Here is an 18,728-nt window from a genome sequence, read left to right as displayed (position 1 = left end):
ATAACATGGATACTAAGGTTAAAAAACAAACAAAAAAACCCCGCCAGAACAGTTAAGTCAGACAGCAGTAAGTGTGATATACTAAACTTCATGTTTAACAGGTCAAATAGTAACGTGTAAATGCAACTCAGACATCAAAACAAGGCGAGGAAAATATGCACAGCCTTTTAGCACCCAACTTGATGAGACTCTTCACTTGACTCTGGGAACCTCATGGGGTAGAAAATAATCAATATCAGAAAGAAAAACTGCTCTTGCTTTTGAAGATGCAGTACACAGGGAAGATACCTCCAGGGGATGTCACAATTTAGTAATTAAATAATGTAGTAAAGGCAACTTTATTGCCTTTCCCACTCCCTTACCCTCATTAAAATTTCCCATGAGGCTTCACAGATTCTAACCACCGATATAAATAATTGGTAAATCATTATGATTCAGCTCTTTAAACAAAAGAGTGCAAGACTACCATGGTACACTGTTTTTCACAGCTGACAAACACTGCATGTAAAGTAAATCCAGCAACACGGTGCAGAAACAAATGCTAATATATGGCAAAATCTATAGGTTATGAATGCCAGAACTTTTGGATTTAAAAGATTTTCATACACAATATCAGGCGTGTCAGAACACTTGCCATCACTGAATTATCAGAAATCTACTTTGAAATTAAAGGCAGCATTCACAATGAGTTAGTGTCCAAAAGCACCATCAAATAAAAGGACAAGTCTGAAAGCCTGGCTTTAAAATGCAGACCTTGACCATGTTTCCCAGCTGAAGGGCCAGATTTGAAAGGGTAACATACTCCAAAATGAACACAGACTGACCCATCTCTCCACAGTGCTACATGCTGGCAACTCCTAAGACATTTTAGCTACTGTGTACCAGGTCACACATGATAATTAATGCCGCTTCTGTGGAACTATATTGCCTGTGCTTTGTAGCAAGTGTATCTCATGACAAAGGCAGGTTTCTGTACTGGTGCTTACTTCAGCAAAACTGGGATCTCCATCCAAGTGGTTTGTGAATAGAAAACACCATCAATAAAAGTTTGAAGAAGGAACATTTTCAAACTATGAACAGAGAGAAAGTTATTCCTAAAGAGTTTGCATTAAAATCTTCCCAAACTAAATATTCAGATTCAAAAAGAAAAAGTACATCAACAAGGCTTATTGATTGAGAAAGGATGTTGACTGCCTTGTTTAAGATGCTGTTTCACCTATTTCTTCCACAGTCTCATCTATTTTTCCCCTGCCATCCTCTCTTCTTTACAGCCCCAGGCTCCTGTGTTACATCAAGTCTTTCATAATAGATTTTAGCTGATCAACTAGAGCTGCTGCTTATTGTCACCAATCCTCTCTAGACCAGCTTCTGGAAGGAGAAAGTGCAAAAGATGCCCAAAGGAAGTTTTATCCACAACTGCAGGATGCTGGACAGTTGACTTACAAAAAGACATAAGTTCCGGTCTGAACATCGGTATTATAAAAATTTTGTACCATTATTTAGCTCCTCTCAAATTTGACTGGTTCTCAGGTCTCCTTTAATGAAGAAGTCACTTGTGAAGAAGACGCGTTGAAAGTTATTTTGCAAAGCAGCAATTTCACCTCAATGCCACAACTCCCTTTCATATGTAAGAGCACAGCTTATTCCTCCAACTCATATCACAAAGCCAATTTCCTTGTATTCCAGAAGCTTGCAGTTTTAAAGTCATGCCTTGAGGACAAGAAACTGCCTCAGGTGGAAAGAGGGACAGCATCCAGTAAACCTCTTCACAAAGGTCCCATGCCAACAGCTGGTACTACAGTCAGCACCCACCCAGCCTCGTGCCCAGCACAGAAGGCTTTTCTGGGCAGAAATATTACAGAAACCCTGCCAACTTGGCAATAGTTAAAGGGCAACATCCTTCAGTTCAGTCCCCTCATGTATGATGATGAGTAGTGTCTTGTTTGGTCAGCTGCAACAGCATTACATTTTAAGACAGGTCCTTAAACAGAACACCTGACTTTTGACAGCTTCTACAACAAAAGGTTACTCTATCCACTATGAGATACAAGGCTACCTCTTATTTATAAGCTAAGCAAGGAGCTAAATAAGTGAGAGAAAGAATGATTTACCCCCATGGCTGGAAAGTGAAAGACAACAGTAAGACTCTTGTTAAGGTAACTGATCATTTCCATCAGCTTATCTGCATAGGCAAAAGCCCTACAAGTTCTGCTCCATGATAAAGTGGATTTCGTGACCTATTAGCATCAGTAGCATTGTTCTGCTGAAACACATTCAGAACAACTCATCAAGCTTTAACATTTCAGTCGGAATCTATAGCATACTATGGCAAGCCTAACATTTCAAGCTTCACATGTGTTTCAGGCGAACAGATTTCCAGATATAATCTGCCTTACAACAATTATTTTATAAGTCCAAATGAAAACTAGGAAAATAAACTTCTATTAAATAATTTTGCATTTTAAAAGAGGTAAATTCCTGTAAACAAAGTTTCGTTTATATACTAATGAGCATTGTGTTCATATCCCATCTGCATCATGTGATTTTTCAGGTAAGCAATTTTATTTTCATTTCAGCTTCATTTAGAGCAAGTTTTAGCCTTAGAAAATTAAATTAATGGAAAACAAAAACATTCAAAGGCACTGTCAATTATACACCAGACTCTACATACTGATTTAGACTCCTCAAACATCCAACTGTCTGGTGCACCTTAACATGACAATTGTAGCTTTCAGTAACATCACATTCAATAAAGCCTTGGCCAACCAAATAAATAAAGGCAGTCTAGTGTAGTTTATGTGATCAGTCACAAACACTTAACTGCCTGAGATTATTACATACACAGCACAGATGTGAATTTCAAAAACATTTAATTACTGCTAAGTGTAACAATGTAGCAATCCATGCAACACTCAATTTTCTGATAATAAAAGGTCTCTATTTTAGAAGTGGTATCTTGAGCAAGAGTTAGCCTTGCCCTAATGTATCTATTCAACATTGATATGAGAACCAATTTGGGCAAATTAATGATGTTCTGCAGTTCCATAGCAGATAGGAAGGAAAGCTGTGTGAAAAAAAATCTAGCCATTTAAAAAATGATTTGTCATCCTGAAATCTCACCTAAGATATTAGCAAGCAGCAAATGGGAAAACAGCCTTCAAGAAGCTCAGCTAACAAAGATATTTTTCTCCACCCCTAAAATGACATACCATAGTGCAGCATCAGCCTAGAAAGCCCAAAAGGCTGAAAATTGTACCACAGACACCACTCCATGAACTTCCAAATGGATATTCAGGTTGCTTTAAAGTACACAGAAAAATGGTGCTACCCCTCCACCCACAAGCATAATCACACCCTAATAAAAATGAACTTTTTATAACAATTACTGGTTCATTTGCCAAAGGCACCAAAAGCCCCAGCAGTTTATGGAGAGAGAGAAAGAAAAAAAAAAGCCTCCCTTTATCAGTTTTAGATTTGTTCTCCTCTGTATCACTCAGGAAACACAAGTAATATGAGAGCTTCTTCTAGTTTCTCAGTAAATGATGATATATAGAAGTTACCAGGAAACACAATCTTTGAGGCACATTAATGATGAAGTTTTGGTCATGGGGCTTGGGGATTTTTCTAAGTTTATTTTAACTTTAAACCACTATTCAGCCTAATTCTCAAGACAGGTAATGGTCTGCACTGCAAAGATTAATTTGCCCCATGTAGTCTGCACTCCCAGGATCCAGTCTCCACTCTGAATGGAGAAGAGAGATGAATCAAGAACACCCTGGTGGTACTAATTCTCCTCTTCCTCTCAATGTCTATCAGGTACTTCTGGAACAGTTAATCTCCCCTTCACTGAGGGCTGCAAAAGACCCCATGTCAGTCACATTCTTCCCCAAAAATTGTACATTTATAGAAGCAGTCCTCTGAATTCACAAGAGAGCTTGGGCACGAACCCACACCTTCCTGTCATTGAGGTAAACACCCCCCAGCAGCATGACCAAAACTATCAACAATGACCCTTTCAACTCTGTGAAAAACTAACATTTCCCTTTCAGGAGGAACCCAAAGAGGCTTTGATTGCAACTTCCAGGTTCGCTCCATTTATGCAGGAGTTTTTCTAGTGATGGTAAAATTGACTGAAACCCCACGACAAGAAGAATATCTTCAGCTTAAAGCATCTGACTTCATTAGCTCTTGAAAAAGCAGAGCTCATTTGGCAATAAATGAAAGGAACTGCAGAGTCTGCACTAGAAGTGGCGTCTTTCCCCTTTCCTTTACACAATCTTCATGCATATTTTGGATGCAAGAGGTGTATTCTTTGGCAGTTACCGTCTGAACTCCCAGAGAATGGAGCAGACCACAAGATCATCTCCCTCGCCCCACCTACAGATCCTTAACAACAAAAAAAGGGAGTGGTGGTGATCCTATACGGTTGCCCAATACGCCAAGGGGAAGGAATACATCCTACAGAGCTGCCTAAATCCTTGGAAGGCAATACATATAGAAGTCAGCTAGAAGTTAAAGAAAGCTTAAAACTAGCTGGCAGGAAGACAAACTTTCTCTGCTTGCCATTGGCTTGCCTGACACCAGCTGACTATTCCAGTAGTCCTTCACACCAGAAGCAAAGCAGCTGAAATTCATCCCTGATGCAACTCCAGCGAGACTAATAGGTTTCCACAAGAGCGAATCAGGCCCTGTATATCTAAAACCAAGCCCACTAGAGTTTCACTGAAGCGAAATTGCAGGAGTACAATCTATGGATAACAGCTGGAGAACATTAACTCTCTCCCCAGCTCTTGCCGGGGTTAATTTTTTTCTTTCTGTTCAGACAGGAAGCAGTCATATAGCATACTGCATAATATAAGGATCCTGGGATATAAAGACGAGTAGAAAAGGATTACAAAGAACGCTCTACAAGTTTTTAGCAAAGTTAACGCTGCCATAACCCCGGAGCTACCTTCGAACAGCAAGGCGCGCCGCTGCCCCAACACCATTAGCTGAGACAGCACTTAAACTCCTATCTAGTGAAAAAAAGGGTGAAAATTAAGGGTATTTTTTAAGGGGCGCAGCGGGAGCCCAAGGACTGTGTCGCGGAGCCGGGCGGGGGATCCCGGCGGTCCCGGATCCCGGCGCATTGCCCCCCTCCCGGTCCCCCGTCCCCGTCGGGCCGACCCCCGCCGCTGCAACACCCTCCTGCCGTCCGGCTCACCCTCGCTGCCGTACTGCTTGCCATTGTTCGCGCCCATCCTGCCGCCTTCATGCTCGCCGCCGCTTTCCCACGCCGCCGCTCAGCATCTCTGCCGCGGGGCGGGCTGCAGCCCTGGGGCTCTGCGGGGGGACAGCCCCCGAAAGTGTTCACGGCGACATGGCCAAAGCAGCCTTGCAACTGCCTCCGCTTCTTCTCGGGTGGCCGACACCCTCCCTTTTCCACGGGACAAAAAAGAAAAAAAATCGACAAAAAAAAAAAAAGAACAAAAAAAAGCCCCAAATAAACAAACAAAAACCTTGAAAAGCGAAACAATAAAAAATGCGATGTATCGGTGCGCCCTCTCCGCGCCGGTTTCCAGCCGGGGTGTCCGGGCCAGCAAGGCGGCTCCTGTTATAATCCACAAGCGGGACGGGCGTGACGGCCTCCGGGCGCTGGCTCCACCGCCCCGCGGCTGGCGCTCGGCTCCTCCGCGCTTCAGCGCCGCTCCGCCTTCCTCCTCCTCCTCCTCGCAGCCCAGCCGCCGCCTCCCCCGGGAGGCCGCCGCCAGCCACTTGTTGCCCGGGGCGGGAGGAAAGGGAGCCTCGGCCGCAGACTTTTGTTAGCGGCAGGCGCCTCCTCCCGGCGCCCAGCGCCGCCGGGCCGGGGGAAGGAGGGGGGATGGGGATGGGGGAAGGATGAAGCCCGGAGCCGGCCCCGGCCCTTAAAGACACAGCGCCCGGCGCGGGGCTCCCCTGCCCGCTGTCCCCCTGCCTCGCCCGCTGTCCCAACAGAGCGGGGATGGCTGCGGGGCTGCCCGGGTGTCCTTCCGACCGGCAGGACGGGCGCTCTGCGTTCCGCACCTTCGGGCTCCCCCGAGCCCGTGCCGCTCCCCGGGCTGACGCAAAGTCGCCGTGTGTAGCAGGAAACCGCTCAGCAGGGACGCTTGCTTCTCTTTCCCTCCGCTGCTCCGGAGTTCGTGCCGGAGTTTTCTCCTTGCTAATGGTATTCTTAGTTGCAGTGAATCACTGCCGGCCTTTGCCGCCACAACGAAGAAAAAATATCCAGCTGTTAACATCCCCCAAATTAGGTCTTCAGGTACCCTATAGGGATATATCTCGTCCCTTGGAATGAGATGTTTCTATTTAAATCAGCTGTCTTAAAACAGTTTCTGCTTCTTTCACCCCAAAAGACAGACTCTTAGATCACTGGAATTGTCAGGCATATATAGTGGGCATCCCGAGTGCAGCCCAGACAAACAAGGGCATTGGGAATCAAGGATTTCACTACTGCACGAGAACCCACACCACCTCTGCCTGGCAAAAGGGGCTGGCTAACAAGAAATGCTGCAAAATGGGAGTGAAGATATACTGCCTGTGACCAGGTTAATACAAACCCTGCCAGTCCCGAGAGGGTACTTTCCCCCAGTGGGCCAGCTAAGAATATCAAGTAAGTTTCCTCCACACAACTGTAACCCAGGTTAAGTGGTAATGGGGTGTTACCAAAGGCTTTTTGGGAAACAATCAGGTTTAAAATAAGTGAGAAAGAAGGATGGAAGTTTGTGATAGGTGGAGAGAGACATCCTGGTTTGGTGCTTGTATCTCACCTCTGTCCTGGCCTGCTGGTGCTGGCTTTCTGTCTGGTGGCAGGTCAGGATGTAGCAAGCAGGGATCCCCACCCCAGGTGTGCAGGAAGTCTTGGCACATATACTAGCACAGGGAGCAGCAAAGGTACACGTAACTATACCTGAAATGTGTTTACACAGGTACCCGTAGGACATGTGGAGCAAGAGAGGGACCCCACTACCAGAAAAGGAGTGTCAGCTTGTAGCCCACACAACCTCGGGAGGGGCATGCCCAAAGCAATGCATGTTTGAGACTAGGATTTTTTAAGATTAATTTCAAAGTTCTTTACTAACATTTTCCAAGTATCTATGTTTATGTGTTGTATTGCTCATACCGGCCCCAGCATAGAGCTCACTGATTGCTAGGTCAACATGTCCTTGTTAAAAAGACAAAACCACTTTAATTCTGAGTTGATTAAAACCATGAGTTGAGCAGTTTTTCCTGCACCACACTATGATCTTATGTATGAAAAAGCCTGTCTTCCCAAACATATCACCCACAAGACAATTACTGCATGTACAGATAATTCTGAACTAATTATATCTTCGTCAACTTATACAAATGGCATTTGAAATGGTAGAGGCAAAAGTGTCAACACTGACAATACTACAGAAAAGGTGTCTAAAATCTGACATTTTGGGGTTAATTTTTTGATAAAAAGTGCATTTTCATTAAGAGGTGGGCTAATTATCAGAAGATGAAGTAGGTACCAGCAGCACAGATGACTGACAAGTAATGAGGCAATGTTTATGAGGCTCTAATACCATCAGATATCCCTCATTAACTTTCTCCTTCTGTAAAAATTTTGGTCCTGATTCAATACTGAACACTACAATACAATGCCACACACACTCTTCAGTCCTCAAAAATCAATGAAGGTCTAAAAAAAATAGTGCCTTCTGGGGTCAGACTCATCAAATGACCAGCCTTGGTCCTTGAAACCAAATCTGAATCAGTCTAAAAATATAGGTAATCAAAGGTTACTTTCTAAGCACTAATATGAAACAAACTTAGTACTGTGACAAAGCAGGTAGGTCTTGACACAAGTGTCTGTTTTTAACATTCTCTACTTTCTTTTTGAAAGTTGCCTGTTCAGGGGCCGGGCAGGGGATGGGGAGGAGCAAACTGTCTTTTGTAAGACAGTAAAAAGTTGTGGGGCAAGATTAATATCTGCTCACATATGAGCCCACAGGCTGCCAACAAACACATACATCCAAGTACTTTTTTCGTGCTGTGTGGCTTGTGGGGTTTGAAATACACACCCCAAACACTTGTTGGGAACTCAGCTAGGCAGAGTAGGATGGTAAAGAAAAAATGTAGGGCCCTCTACAGCACAGCAGCCTACCTTTGTCACTCAAACCCTCACATCCAAGTTGGCTGTGGGCCAGCACACCTATCCTCCCCACCAGTGCTGCAGGGCAGTGCTAGTCCCCAGCTGTGGGACAGCACATGCAGGCTTAAAACAGCATGTGTCCCTCCTCCACGTGCAGCACAGCTGTGCTTAATTCTAGCCTGAAATACATTGATGGGAGTACCCACTGCAAATGACTCCTGAGGCAGCCTCTCAGCTCCTCATGTCAGTGGCAGTCCTCCACCAAAAAGTTTTCCTATGTGGGTCATAGGACCAGGAAGGCCAAAGATCCCACTTCTAGAAAGCTGTGCAACCTTTTTGACATGTAAGAGAGAAATTTCTCAGACTGGCTGGAAGCATCACGTCACATACACCCAAGTGCATAAATGTATGTAAATAATTTTGCATCATTCTGACATTATTAATTCACTCCTGGAGGGTAAAGGTAGCAGTTTCCCACAAAATTCAACATCTGATGCACAACAACTGAAATCACTCCCTTTGCCAAGGGGTAATTTTGCTCATAAGAACCTTCATAGGCAGGTTCTTTGTCACAAAGCTCAGCTGTTGAGGGAGCCCTGTAAAGAATAAAGATATTGGACAGACATATCTAACCACTCTGTCAAGTTTATGACATAAATCACAGGAACATCCCACCATGACCAGCCTCAAAAGGAAAGAAAAACAAAAATAATAAAACACAAAACACCCCAATAAGAAAACAAAAAACCCCAAACACACAAAACAAACCAAAATACACAAACAAGCAAACAAAAAACACTCAGGGGGAGAAACATATCAAGATGAAAGAAGGTCTTGGTCTAGGAAATTTGAACACAGCTTTTGGATGAAGGACTGAATATTGCTGCTGCACATTGTGTTACACTCTTTCTGTAGGAGAATGAGGTGGAGGACACAGGAACAAACAATAAAGTACCAAACTAATTTTCTTATAAAGACATTAAACTCTGCCAGAAATGCATCCATCACAGATGGTAGTGCTGACAGTGGGTAACTGTTTCATGCAAGGCATGTAAGACAGCAAACTTGGAGCTTCATAAGCCCAAAAACATCAACATGAGCAGAGAAGTTGGGAAATGCTAGTTAGAAGAGACTACAAATTGCAACAAGGGCTGAGTCATATTACAGCACTTCAGTATTGACCAAACACTTGGTTCATTGTGGGATTTATTGCAATACCCTGGGAGGTCTGTTATGTTCAGACATACGGCTTGGGACTTAGTACCCTTTTGCTGCCTGCATGCGAGACTTAAGATATTTTCATTCAACAATTTCAGAGATGTTTCACTCATTCATGGCAAAATTGGGTAATAGGTTTTTTCCTTGTTTTCCTCCTTGTCTTCTAGTTGGTCCATATCTGATACATTGTAATAATTCAGCTTGAACTACACAGTATATGTATATATAAACACAAGGGACAGGTAGAGGTCCATTGGCTGTGACTGAATTAACCTGTCTGAACCGTATCATGGAACTCCTATGTGAAGGTGTTTGCAATAGCCCCTTAAGACATTCTCGCCTTCAAAATGGTGCAAAGAATCTGAGGGCACATCAGTTCTGCCATCTTTTCAATGATCTAAAGGAGATACAGTGCTTTCTATAAGGACAAGGACAACCTTTGGTGGTTTTGCCTCTCCATACAAATAGAACATGCCCACTTCGGAGGGGATGAGATGGAGTACTATCAAATTATGATTTTGCAAGACAGAAAGATGTACGCAAGGAGACTTTTTCCCCCACAAAAAGCGGAATGTAGGTTGCCCCAGCCCGACTCCCACAGCACAATCCATCGCCTTGCAGAGAACCCATGGAGGCGCCGGTTTTATTCGCTCAGGTGCGGTGAGCTGCGCCCTGATGTGAGGCGCGGCAGAGACTGGAGCGCTGTCTGATCCCGCCTCTTCTCCCTCAGGTGCGCCCAGAAAGCGTGGGAAATCACCTGATTTGTCTCTCCACCTGAACCTCAGGTGTTGAAGCACTGCCCCCCCAGATCCCAAAAAGCAGAGGGAAAGCTGCATACAGGACTTTGCACAGCCTGGCAGGCAGCGGTAACATCCTCTCACTGAGTGTTACAGCATATATGGCATGGGTCAAAGTTCCTTAGAAAGAATGACTAGGATGACACCCTTCAAAAAGGCACCCAATGTGGATCACTAATGTTGATATTCTTCAAGGATGTTTCCTCAAGGATGAAGAAGACTTTGGTTTTCTGGAGACTTTTGCTAATACCCAGGGCACTCTCACCCTTTACTGTTTGTGATCAGTTTCCTGAATGTCAGCTTCCAGGTGCTGCTCTTACCCTGCCTGTTCATGTCAGAGAGCTGCAGTTCTCTCTGTGGAACAATCTGTTCACTATCCTCAGGTCCTCGAAATCAAAGTTCTCCAAGTCAAGTTTGTACATTTGCATGGACAACAGTGGGAATCAGGGTAACCACTTCTCTATCTGTGGCAGCTGCTAAAATTAGAAAACAATTTCTGTGGGAGGATAGTTTGGAAGAATTGTGGGCAAGGCAACTTTCCCCCATGAAATAGAGTTCTACCGTTTACCAAAGAGCGGCAACAGCCTTGCCTGTCCAATGACGATGGGTGTTAGGACGGGTGAGCTGGTGACCAGTTAATTAGAGTTGGAGTTGGAATGTGCTGGCTGTGTTGTGAGAAGGAAGGGACATGGGGTCGTGCAAGGGACAGTCAGGGTTAGGCGGCCGGGTAAGGGACAGGTTGGGATAAGGCGGTCATGCAGAAAGGGGAAGGAATCTTGCAGAGAGAAGGAGGGAAAGGAGTCAGTGCTGTGTGGAGCTGGCGGCTGCGAGGCAAGGGAGGAGTCAGTGCTGGGTTTTGGGGCCGGCTGCTGCGCACCTGCGAGGGCGAGCAGGGCGCGGCCAGTGCGGGGCTCACGGTCGGGCTGGCTGCGCTTCCCGGCCCGCCTGTGGGACAAGGAAGGAGTCAGGGCTGTGTGCAGCTTGGTGCCCGGGAGGAAAATCCAGCTGCTATTGCCATTTGTCCTGCTTTGACATTAATGGTATCTGAAGGAAATGATGTTTTCTGAGAGGGCAGCTAGGGCAAGGAAAGGAGAGGGGATGCCCATGGCAGAAATCTTGGCTGCTTTCCCCTCACTCCTCCTCCCCCAGCGGTGGCCACTGGGACCGCAAAGGGGCGAGTGTGGCTGAGACGGGTTCCCCCCCGCGAACAGAGTACAGATAAGCCACACACTACTATTTCTGTCTAGTCCCTGCTAAGATCGTGGTCCAGCGTTGCATCATAGCATAAATAGTATGACCTTACGGCTAAAAAAACCTCTGTATCATAAAATAATTCCCGGTGGCGGCACGAAAAACACCCACATCTGCAGACCCAGGCAAAATATTAACTCTTTCCCTGCCCAGAATAAACCTTACAAGCAATTTGTTCTCTCTCCTGAGTGAAAGTATAGAATCAAAATAAAGATACGCACAAAACCAACATAAAAATGCCGAGGTTGAACGAAAGAAAAATTCAAGTCCCAGATAAAGAAATGAAAAAAAGTGGTGGACTGCAATCTCTCTTTTTTTGAAGTATAAAAAAAGACTCCTGTTTCCCTATAAAACATGAAAATATCTTATAAGGTAAATAAATATTTTGACTGTAAATAAAACCAGAGACATTAGTGCTAGAATAAACAAAAACTAAAATTATTATAATCACGTAAGTTTAAATAGTAATAATAAAGAAGTTAAAAACCCCTGCTGCCCCCAGGGAAGAAGAAGCAAAAAAACCCCAACAAACCTCTCTTTTCCAAGATGAAGAAAGCTTCTGTTTAAAGTGTTACAATCCTTAAAGTGTGCCCTGATAGTTCATATAGCCCTCAAAAATAGTTGTGAAAAAACTGTTAGTCAAAGAAGAGATTTTTACATAATGTTCAAATTTCCATTTTCCTGGGCAGCTAATCATTGTGACATCGAGGCCATGAAAATCTCTTGTGTAAAAATTTCCACAGACTGAAGAGAGAAGTCTCTTCTCCCAAATACATTCATGAAAGATTTCTTTTAACAAAAATTATAAACTAGCCAGTTAATTTTCTCTGTGTTGCCTGTGGGCTGTTGGCCCATGGTATTAACTGGGCAGGAAATGTCCCAGGGCTGGCTCAAGAATTAAAGTACCAAAGGAAGAACATTAAAGCCTGTCCCAGTGACACCCAAATACTTGCCATCATCATCTGAGAGCTCCTGCACTGCCTCTGGCGTTGAACAGCTGCTCTCTGTGTTCTGGCTGTGGTTGGAGAGCTGATCACTGGTTTTGCGGCACCTGCAGTCTTTGGCAGACCTGTGCCAGGCCATCACATCCTCACCATCCAAAAGACCCAGTTTTCCCTTGCCTCTCCCTGGCTAGAGGCAGGGCCCCTCTAGCCCTAGTTATTATTCCTCTCCTGAGCCTAAATACTAGAGGTTCCTTCAAGGGGATCTGACAGATCATCCTCCCTTCTGTAATACCCAGCACCTTGGTCATGGCAGGTCGAGGCTACTTTCCGTTTAGTGCAACTCCCTCAGTTAGGGTTTCCCTTGCTGAGTTGGTGTGCCTGTGCTGCCAGGACAGAAGTGGGTTTCCCATCCCATTTTCCCATGTCTTCCCCATGGTCACGTAAAAAGAAGCACAGGTCAGCTCGTGGGGTGTACCCTCTGTCCCGAGCTGGCAGATGTTAGGCTCTGACTTTGGAGTCTGTGACTTGCACAGGTGCCAGATGGGAAATGTTTCTCCCCACCTTCTCCCTCTTTGCCTCTTGGAGACTCTTAACCACATCAGAGACATGAGCCTGCATTGGGCCATTGATCACGCTCTCATAATTCTTAAGCTTGTTGACGACAGAATCTGCTCTCTCTTGGTTGTTGTCGGCATTAATCGTTGCAATGAAGGTGGTGTATTGAGATGGCCCTAGGTTTGCCAAATTCCATAGCATGTGCCCTGTGCACCTGACCTTGTCAGGGTCATTGTCATGCTGTCCATCCCTCCCAAAGAGTACCTCCAGTACTGCCACTTCCCTCAGCTGTTGGATCCCTTCCTCAAGGGTTTTCCAGTGCATTCTATGGTGGTGCTCTTGCATTCTCTCTCTGTGGATAAACCCCAGAGGGAACGGGGGCCTGTGTCTCTTACGAATACCTGATCCACACCTGAGTCCTGGGTCAAAGGTCCCAAATTCCTTGCCTCAGTACCATCCAGTTACACACCTGTTCCCATAAGATCCCAGACCCAAAGGAGCCAGGTTTTAAAAGCTTCATGGCCCCGTTGTACAATGTCTTTTCACAGATTACAGAGAATTTCATATGACAGGGACTCAGTGATGATCTCAACCTCTGGGTCTTCTGCTGGTTGTGAGGGCCCTCCTTTCTTATCTTTATTATGTAGGTGCTTCGATTTCATTTTAGACTTCTTTATTTCTACAGGGATGACTGCTACTGGCTGTGACTGCCCTTGCAGTTCAGCTGGAACCTGGGCAGATGTAATGTTTGGGGGTTCTACGACTGCATCATCAGACTCTTCCTCTTTAGGGTAGGAGGAGGCTTTCTCAGTAACTGGGGAAGTGTATTCCTTTAGCAACAGGCCCATCTCACATATCTCCTTCACTAGAACCCCCACCCAATCTGCAGGGTTCATTTCTGAGGTGGGCTGTGGGGCAGGGTCAGGTTCTGGGGCAGCATCCCAATTTTCTGGGGTAGCTATCAGGGTGGTTATCCAAGCCAATCTCCCCATATCTCTGAATGCTAAACAGAACAGGCATATCAGCAACACCAGCCACTGTATGATATCATAAGCATTTAGAGAAGATTTGAACCCTTCAAAAACTGGTGGGGTGCACATAAAAAGTGGGTGTCGGGCTGGGAGAAAACTTTCCCTGCTGTCACTTCCGCACAGTATGTGCTATTATTGAAGTAACCCCAAATACATACACAGTTAGTGTACAATAGCTCTGAATCCATGTACCCACCTTCCAGAGGAAGCTGAAAATCCACGTATTCCTCACCATATCCACCCACAAAACAAGCTGGATAATAGTCACAGTAGCGTTAGTTATAGGACCCTTGTTTAGATAAGGGACTGCAAATGGGGGAGACATAGCTATTACCACATGCAACCTGAACCAGGGTAAGCTAGAGCACATGGTTCCACCTAACAGAAGAAATTAAAACTCAAGAAGTGTCAGTTCTTTTTCACCCTTTCCTTGCGATGCTCTCAGGCCACACCATTGCGTGCCAAAATCTGTGCTGGTTTGAAAGACAGTGTGCTAGGGAAAGCAGGGCTCTCCTTTGAAATGGAGAAAAGAAATCTCCTTTGAAATGGAGAAAAAAAATCTTCTCCCTCTGAACTTGTGTAATTTTGAAATTAAGGGGCTCTCAGGAAAAAAATGGGAGGATAGGAATAACAGTTTCTTTACAAGTATATACAAACAGGCAAATAAATAACAGGGGCCCTCTGTTATTTATCTATTTATTACTAAATAAAAGAACTATGAAATGAACAACAAACAGAACAGTAATCCACAAATTCCTAGGGAAGCATTCAATGCTTCCTTGCAAATCAGTCACATGCCACATGAACTGAGCAGCACAGGAGAGTCAGGAGGCACATTGGCAATTTGGGACTAAGATAGGGAGAGGTGTAAAATGAGGCATCCAGCAAGGCCTCAGCTGGGACATGGATTAGCCACTGCATCAGGTCAGGAAGGGAGCCATGTGATTGGCACCATTGCTGAAGGAATGGGGCAAGCCCAGGGAGAATTGCTTTCAATCTACTTCTTTTTCCTTTGTCTGAACCCCACCTAAATGCACCAGTAAGCTTCTGATACTAAGGAGTGATTTCTTCTTGGTGCAAAACTTGTTAACTCTGCACATATTGAGCATGGAGGAGAGAGCAAAACCAGACTGAAGTTTTGCCTACAGACACAGAAATATCAGAATTGCCCTTGGCTTCTTCCTAGTGCTAACTAAATCACTTCAAAAACTTTATCCCCAACCACAAGCGGATGCTTCCTGGCAGGATGCCAAAGCACCTCTCCCCTCATCACCTGTTGCATTAAGGGGCTCTCACTTCAAACAGCATCAAAAAGTCATCACATCTCCAACCAGGCTTACACGCTCACAGGATGCAATGTAAGAAACAAGAGCTGTGAGCTGTGACTGCTCAAAGTCTTACCTGCTGCACAGAATACGCAGCAGAGATCTTGGTGGGGATACTCATTCTCCCCACAGTTTGCTTGGGCTCCAGGCATGGTCAGTAGCACAACCTACAGAGCAGGCAAACATGCATTTTGAGTCATTCACCTTCCCAGAACATGATAACAATCTGGAGGAGATTTACTTGGAACCACATTCAGTAGTTCCTGGGAAACCACAGAGGAATCCCAAGCTAATTTCTGCTAAATGCTGCACACAGCAGTAATTGCCATCACAAAGCTGGGGTTAAGGCAGCACCCAATGGATTTAAGGCAACTATTGCCACACATGCCTGCCTCCATATATACTTGTTTTCTTTCCACTAGATCACCACAGTTGAACTGCAGGCGCCAAAGTTTCTGCGGTGTGCGAGGCATTCACTTCTGCCTTCCCCCATCTTTTTCATTCATCAAAATCAGTGCTAGTCTCGCTCCTGCAAAATTGAGGAACCACCCCACAGACGCATCCAACACGTGTCACTGGCTCTAATCGTAGGCAGAAGGCAAGCCGAGTCATTCACAGTGCTACGGGAGCATTGGTATGACTTTATTTAAGAGAAAGAAACATGTGGGGCTTGCACTCGTCGGCAGCGCTCCCGTAAAGCGCCTCGGCACGGTGGGATCAGGTGCTCCAGGAATGCGACCTGACACAAGAAAAACTTCTAGAACTAAAGCAGGAGGGGAAAGGGCGGCCGCCGAGCGCCCCGTCACTGATTGCCACCAGCCGGCAACTTCTAAGTAAAACCAAGACTCTTTAGACTCTCCCACAGGTAGATTGAATTCCGTTAGTAGCGATATGCCATGGCAGTAGTGCTTATGGCAAAGTGGGGATCCTCACAGTGAGATCCTCACAGTGAGACTTACAATGCTTAGGGTGCACCAGTTAGACCTCAGGGGCAGCTCCAGAATAGTCTGGGCAGGAAGCTTGGGACAGATTTAACCTATTAATTTCAAGTAACTCCTCAATATAAATCTGAAATGCATGGCACAGTCACTGTTTTGGAAAAAGCAGTCTTCTTTGAAACTGCTGTGAAAGAATGACTGTGTACTTGTACAGGTTGAGCCCTGTAGGCTGACATGACCTTTCCAGAGGTTGATGTTTAAAACACATCAAAAAGCAGACTGCTGCCCTGGTCTGTGAATGTGATATCTACTGCAGTGGTTCTGCAGATTGTCCAGAAGTCAGGATCTTAAATCCTACCAACAGCCTGTCCCAGATGGTACAGCAGAGGGGCAGAAGGGGATTCTGAAATGCTGGGAGAAAAAGTAGGCCATGTAGCTGCTGATCATGATAGAGTTGCCTGGATGGCTGAACTGTACATCTAACATATGTGCAACTCAGTATTTCCCAGCAAGTCAGAGGCCTCCACGAGTTAGTTACATTTGCCAAATGCTTTGCTGTTCATTTTCCACTACTAACATGGGAGACTGTGTTAAGAAGAACACGGCCAGGACACCTACTCAAGATATGCTGCAGACTCACCCAGTATGGCACTACAGGGGGAGATGTGAACACGCTACAAATACACAAAAGGGCCCAAATCTCACCTGCCCCATTTGTCTCAGCTGGTTTAGCTCATTTTATCTCAATCTCCTGTCTCTCTTGCATCCTCTGGGTTTGTCCAGTGTGTTAAAGAAATGAAACAAACTCAGGCAAACCCTTTTGGAGATGTCTCTTTACACCAAGTGAAGCAATGTAACAGTCTAAAACCATTTCAGTCCTGACTTGTGAGTTGAAAATCAAACCATATGAACTGCAAAGTACAAGCCTTAATTCCCTGCAGTTTATACAGAATTCTTTAAATGTAGTAGTTTCTTCTCCTCATGCCTTTGTCTGCATGTATTCTACATGACCTACTGACATTAATACTGTCTCCAAGTCACTTATGTCCAAGTATGACAGTCATGTGTTTGGCCATTTACCAGGACATGTGTTTGGGAGGAAGCTGCTCTTCCCTCTTGTCTGGAGATTCACATCCTGCTCTTTCCACACAAAGTATATGGCCACTTTCCCCAGCTCACTGAACTCAGCAGTGGAGCCAAATACTCTCATTCAGCTGAAAATTATACCATTTTTTCAGGCTAATATTTCTGGTGCAATTCAGTATCATTTTTTTTGGTGAAGTCCACTGCTAAATGGACAGATGCAAAGCTTCGGCTTTCATGAGCATCACATCAGACTCAGAATCTACCACACATAATGCGGGTGATCCAAACCTATGTAGGTGGCTCTAGGGCACTACTGGTGCGATTCAAGAGCTTTTTTTTGTCTTGAACCAAAGGCCCTAGTTACTTTATACAAACATATTTAGGATATTTGATGGAGAGGCGCCTCAGTTCCTCCTCCTTCCCTTGATCACATTAACTTTCCATCTAACATTAGGACCCTACTGGAGAGAAGCAGCAAAGTAAAGGAAAATCACTGAACCTAAAGTAACTCTGTCTTGACCTGCCTGGCCTCTGCATGCTTCCCAAGAATCTTGGCCAACATTTTGGCTTTCAAAATGTGTTCCAACTCACTATTTTAAGTCCTTTTAACACAGAGCATAGTGTTCTGCATGGCCAACAGGACACTTATTGTGGTGCCAAAGCCCTGGAGAGTGTCTGGCATGAGCAGAATCTTCATTGTCTCCCCAATGAACACAAGACGGCACAGCAACGGTGTCTCTTGCTTGGTCTCTGCCCAGCCAGAGATGCTAGTGACTTCCAGAGCCCATGTGAAATGGCCAGCATGGCCTGAGAGTGCAAGGGGAACACAGGGCGAAAATCATCTTTGTAGTAGCCACCATGGTCTTCAGTGGCTGCAACACCAGGAAGACCACTGACAGGAGCAATGTGGAGTGAGAATTGTGTGCCTTTGTTAAAAAAGGCTTGCTACTTACAGTGCCTACTCCCAGCCAGTCCCAAATTCACAGCTAGTGGAATTTAAAAATACTCTAGGTCTGGTTGAGCTCACAAAGAGCTTGCACAGTCCAGATAATGGAATAGATCCGTTTATTGAAACAAAGACAAAAGAAGATTTGGGATTGCTGAATGCACTATCTAGTCCCTATTATTATATATAGAGGGTCCTCATATATATAATAAATTCACTTACTAGAGGATCCCAATATATATAGTAAATTCCTTAACAAGAGGGTCCTAATATATAAATTCACTAACTAGAGGATCCTAATATATATATAGTAAATTGATTTACTAGAAGGTCCTAATATCCATAGTAAATTAACTAGAGTATCCTAATATATGGAGTAAATTCACTAACTAGAGGGGTCCTAATATATATAGTAAATTCACTAAGTAGAAAGTATTAATATATATAGTAAATGAGGCCCCACAAGCACAGCTCTGTGCATGAAGATCTCTTTCAAATGC

General features: G+C 44.8%; 1 protein-coding gene across 1 annotated transcript in view; it reads right to left on the bottom strand.

Annotated features, from left to right (window-relative positions):
• The window catches only part of FBXL7 (F-box and leucine rich repeat protein 7), a 183,194-nt gene extending 177,442 nt beyond the window's left edge, over window positions 1-5,752 (bottom strand). Inside the window, exon 1 of the mRNA XM_033081156.1 lies at window positions 5,204-5,752. Coding sequence (XP_032937047.1) covers window positions 5,204-5,240 — 37 coding nt within the window. The 5' untranslated portion in view covers window positions 5,241-5,752. The remainder of the gene's footprint in view (window positions 1-5,203) is intronic.
• Window positions 5,753-18,728: the final 12,976 nt, after the last annotated feature.

This window comes from Catharus ustulatus, chromosome 1 (assembly GCF_009819885.2).
Source record: "Catharus ustulatus isolate bCatUst1 chromosome 1, bCatUst1.pri.v2, whole genome shotgun sequence".
Lineage (NCBI taxonomy): Eukaryota > Metazoa > Chordata > Aves > Passeriformes > Turdidae > Catharus > Catharus ustulatus.
Note: the sequence above shows the minus strand (reverse complement) of the source record. Positions and strands in the feature narration are given on the sequence as shown.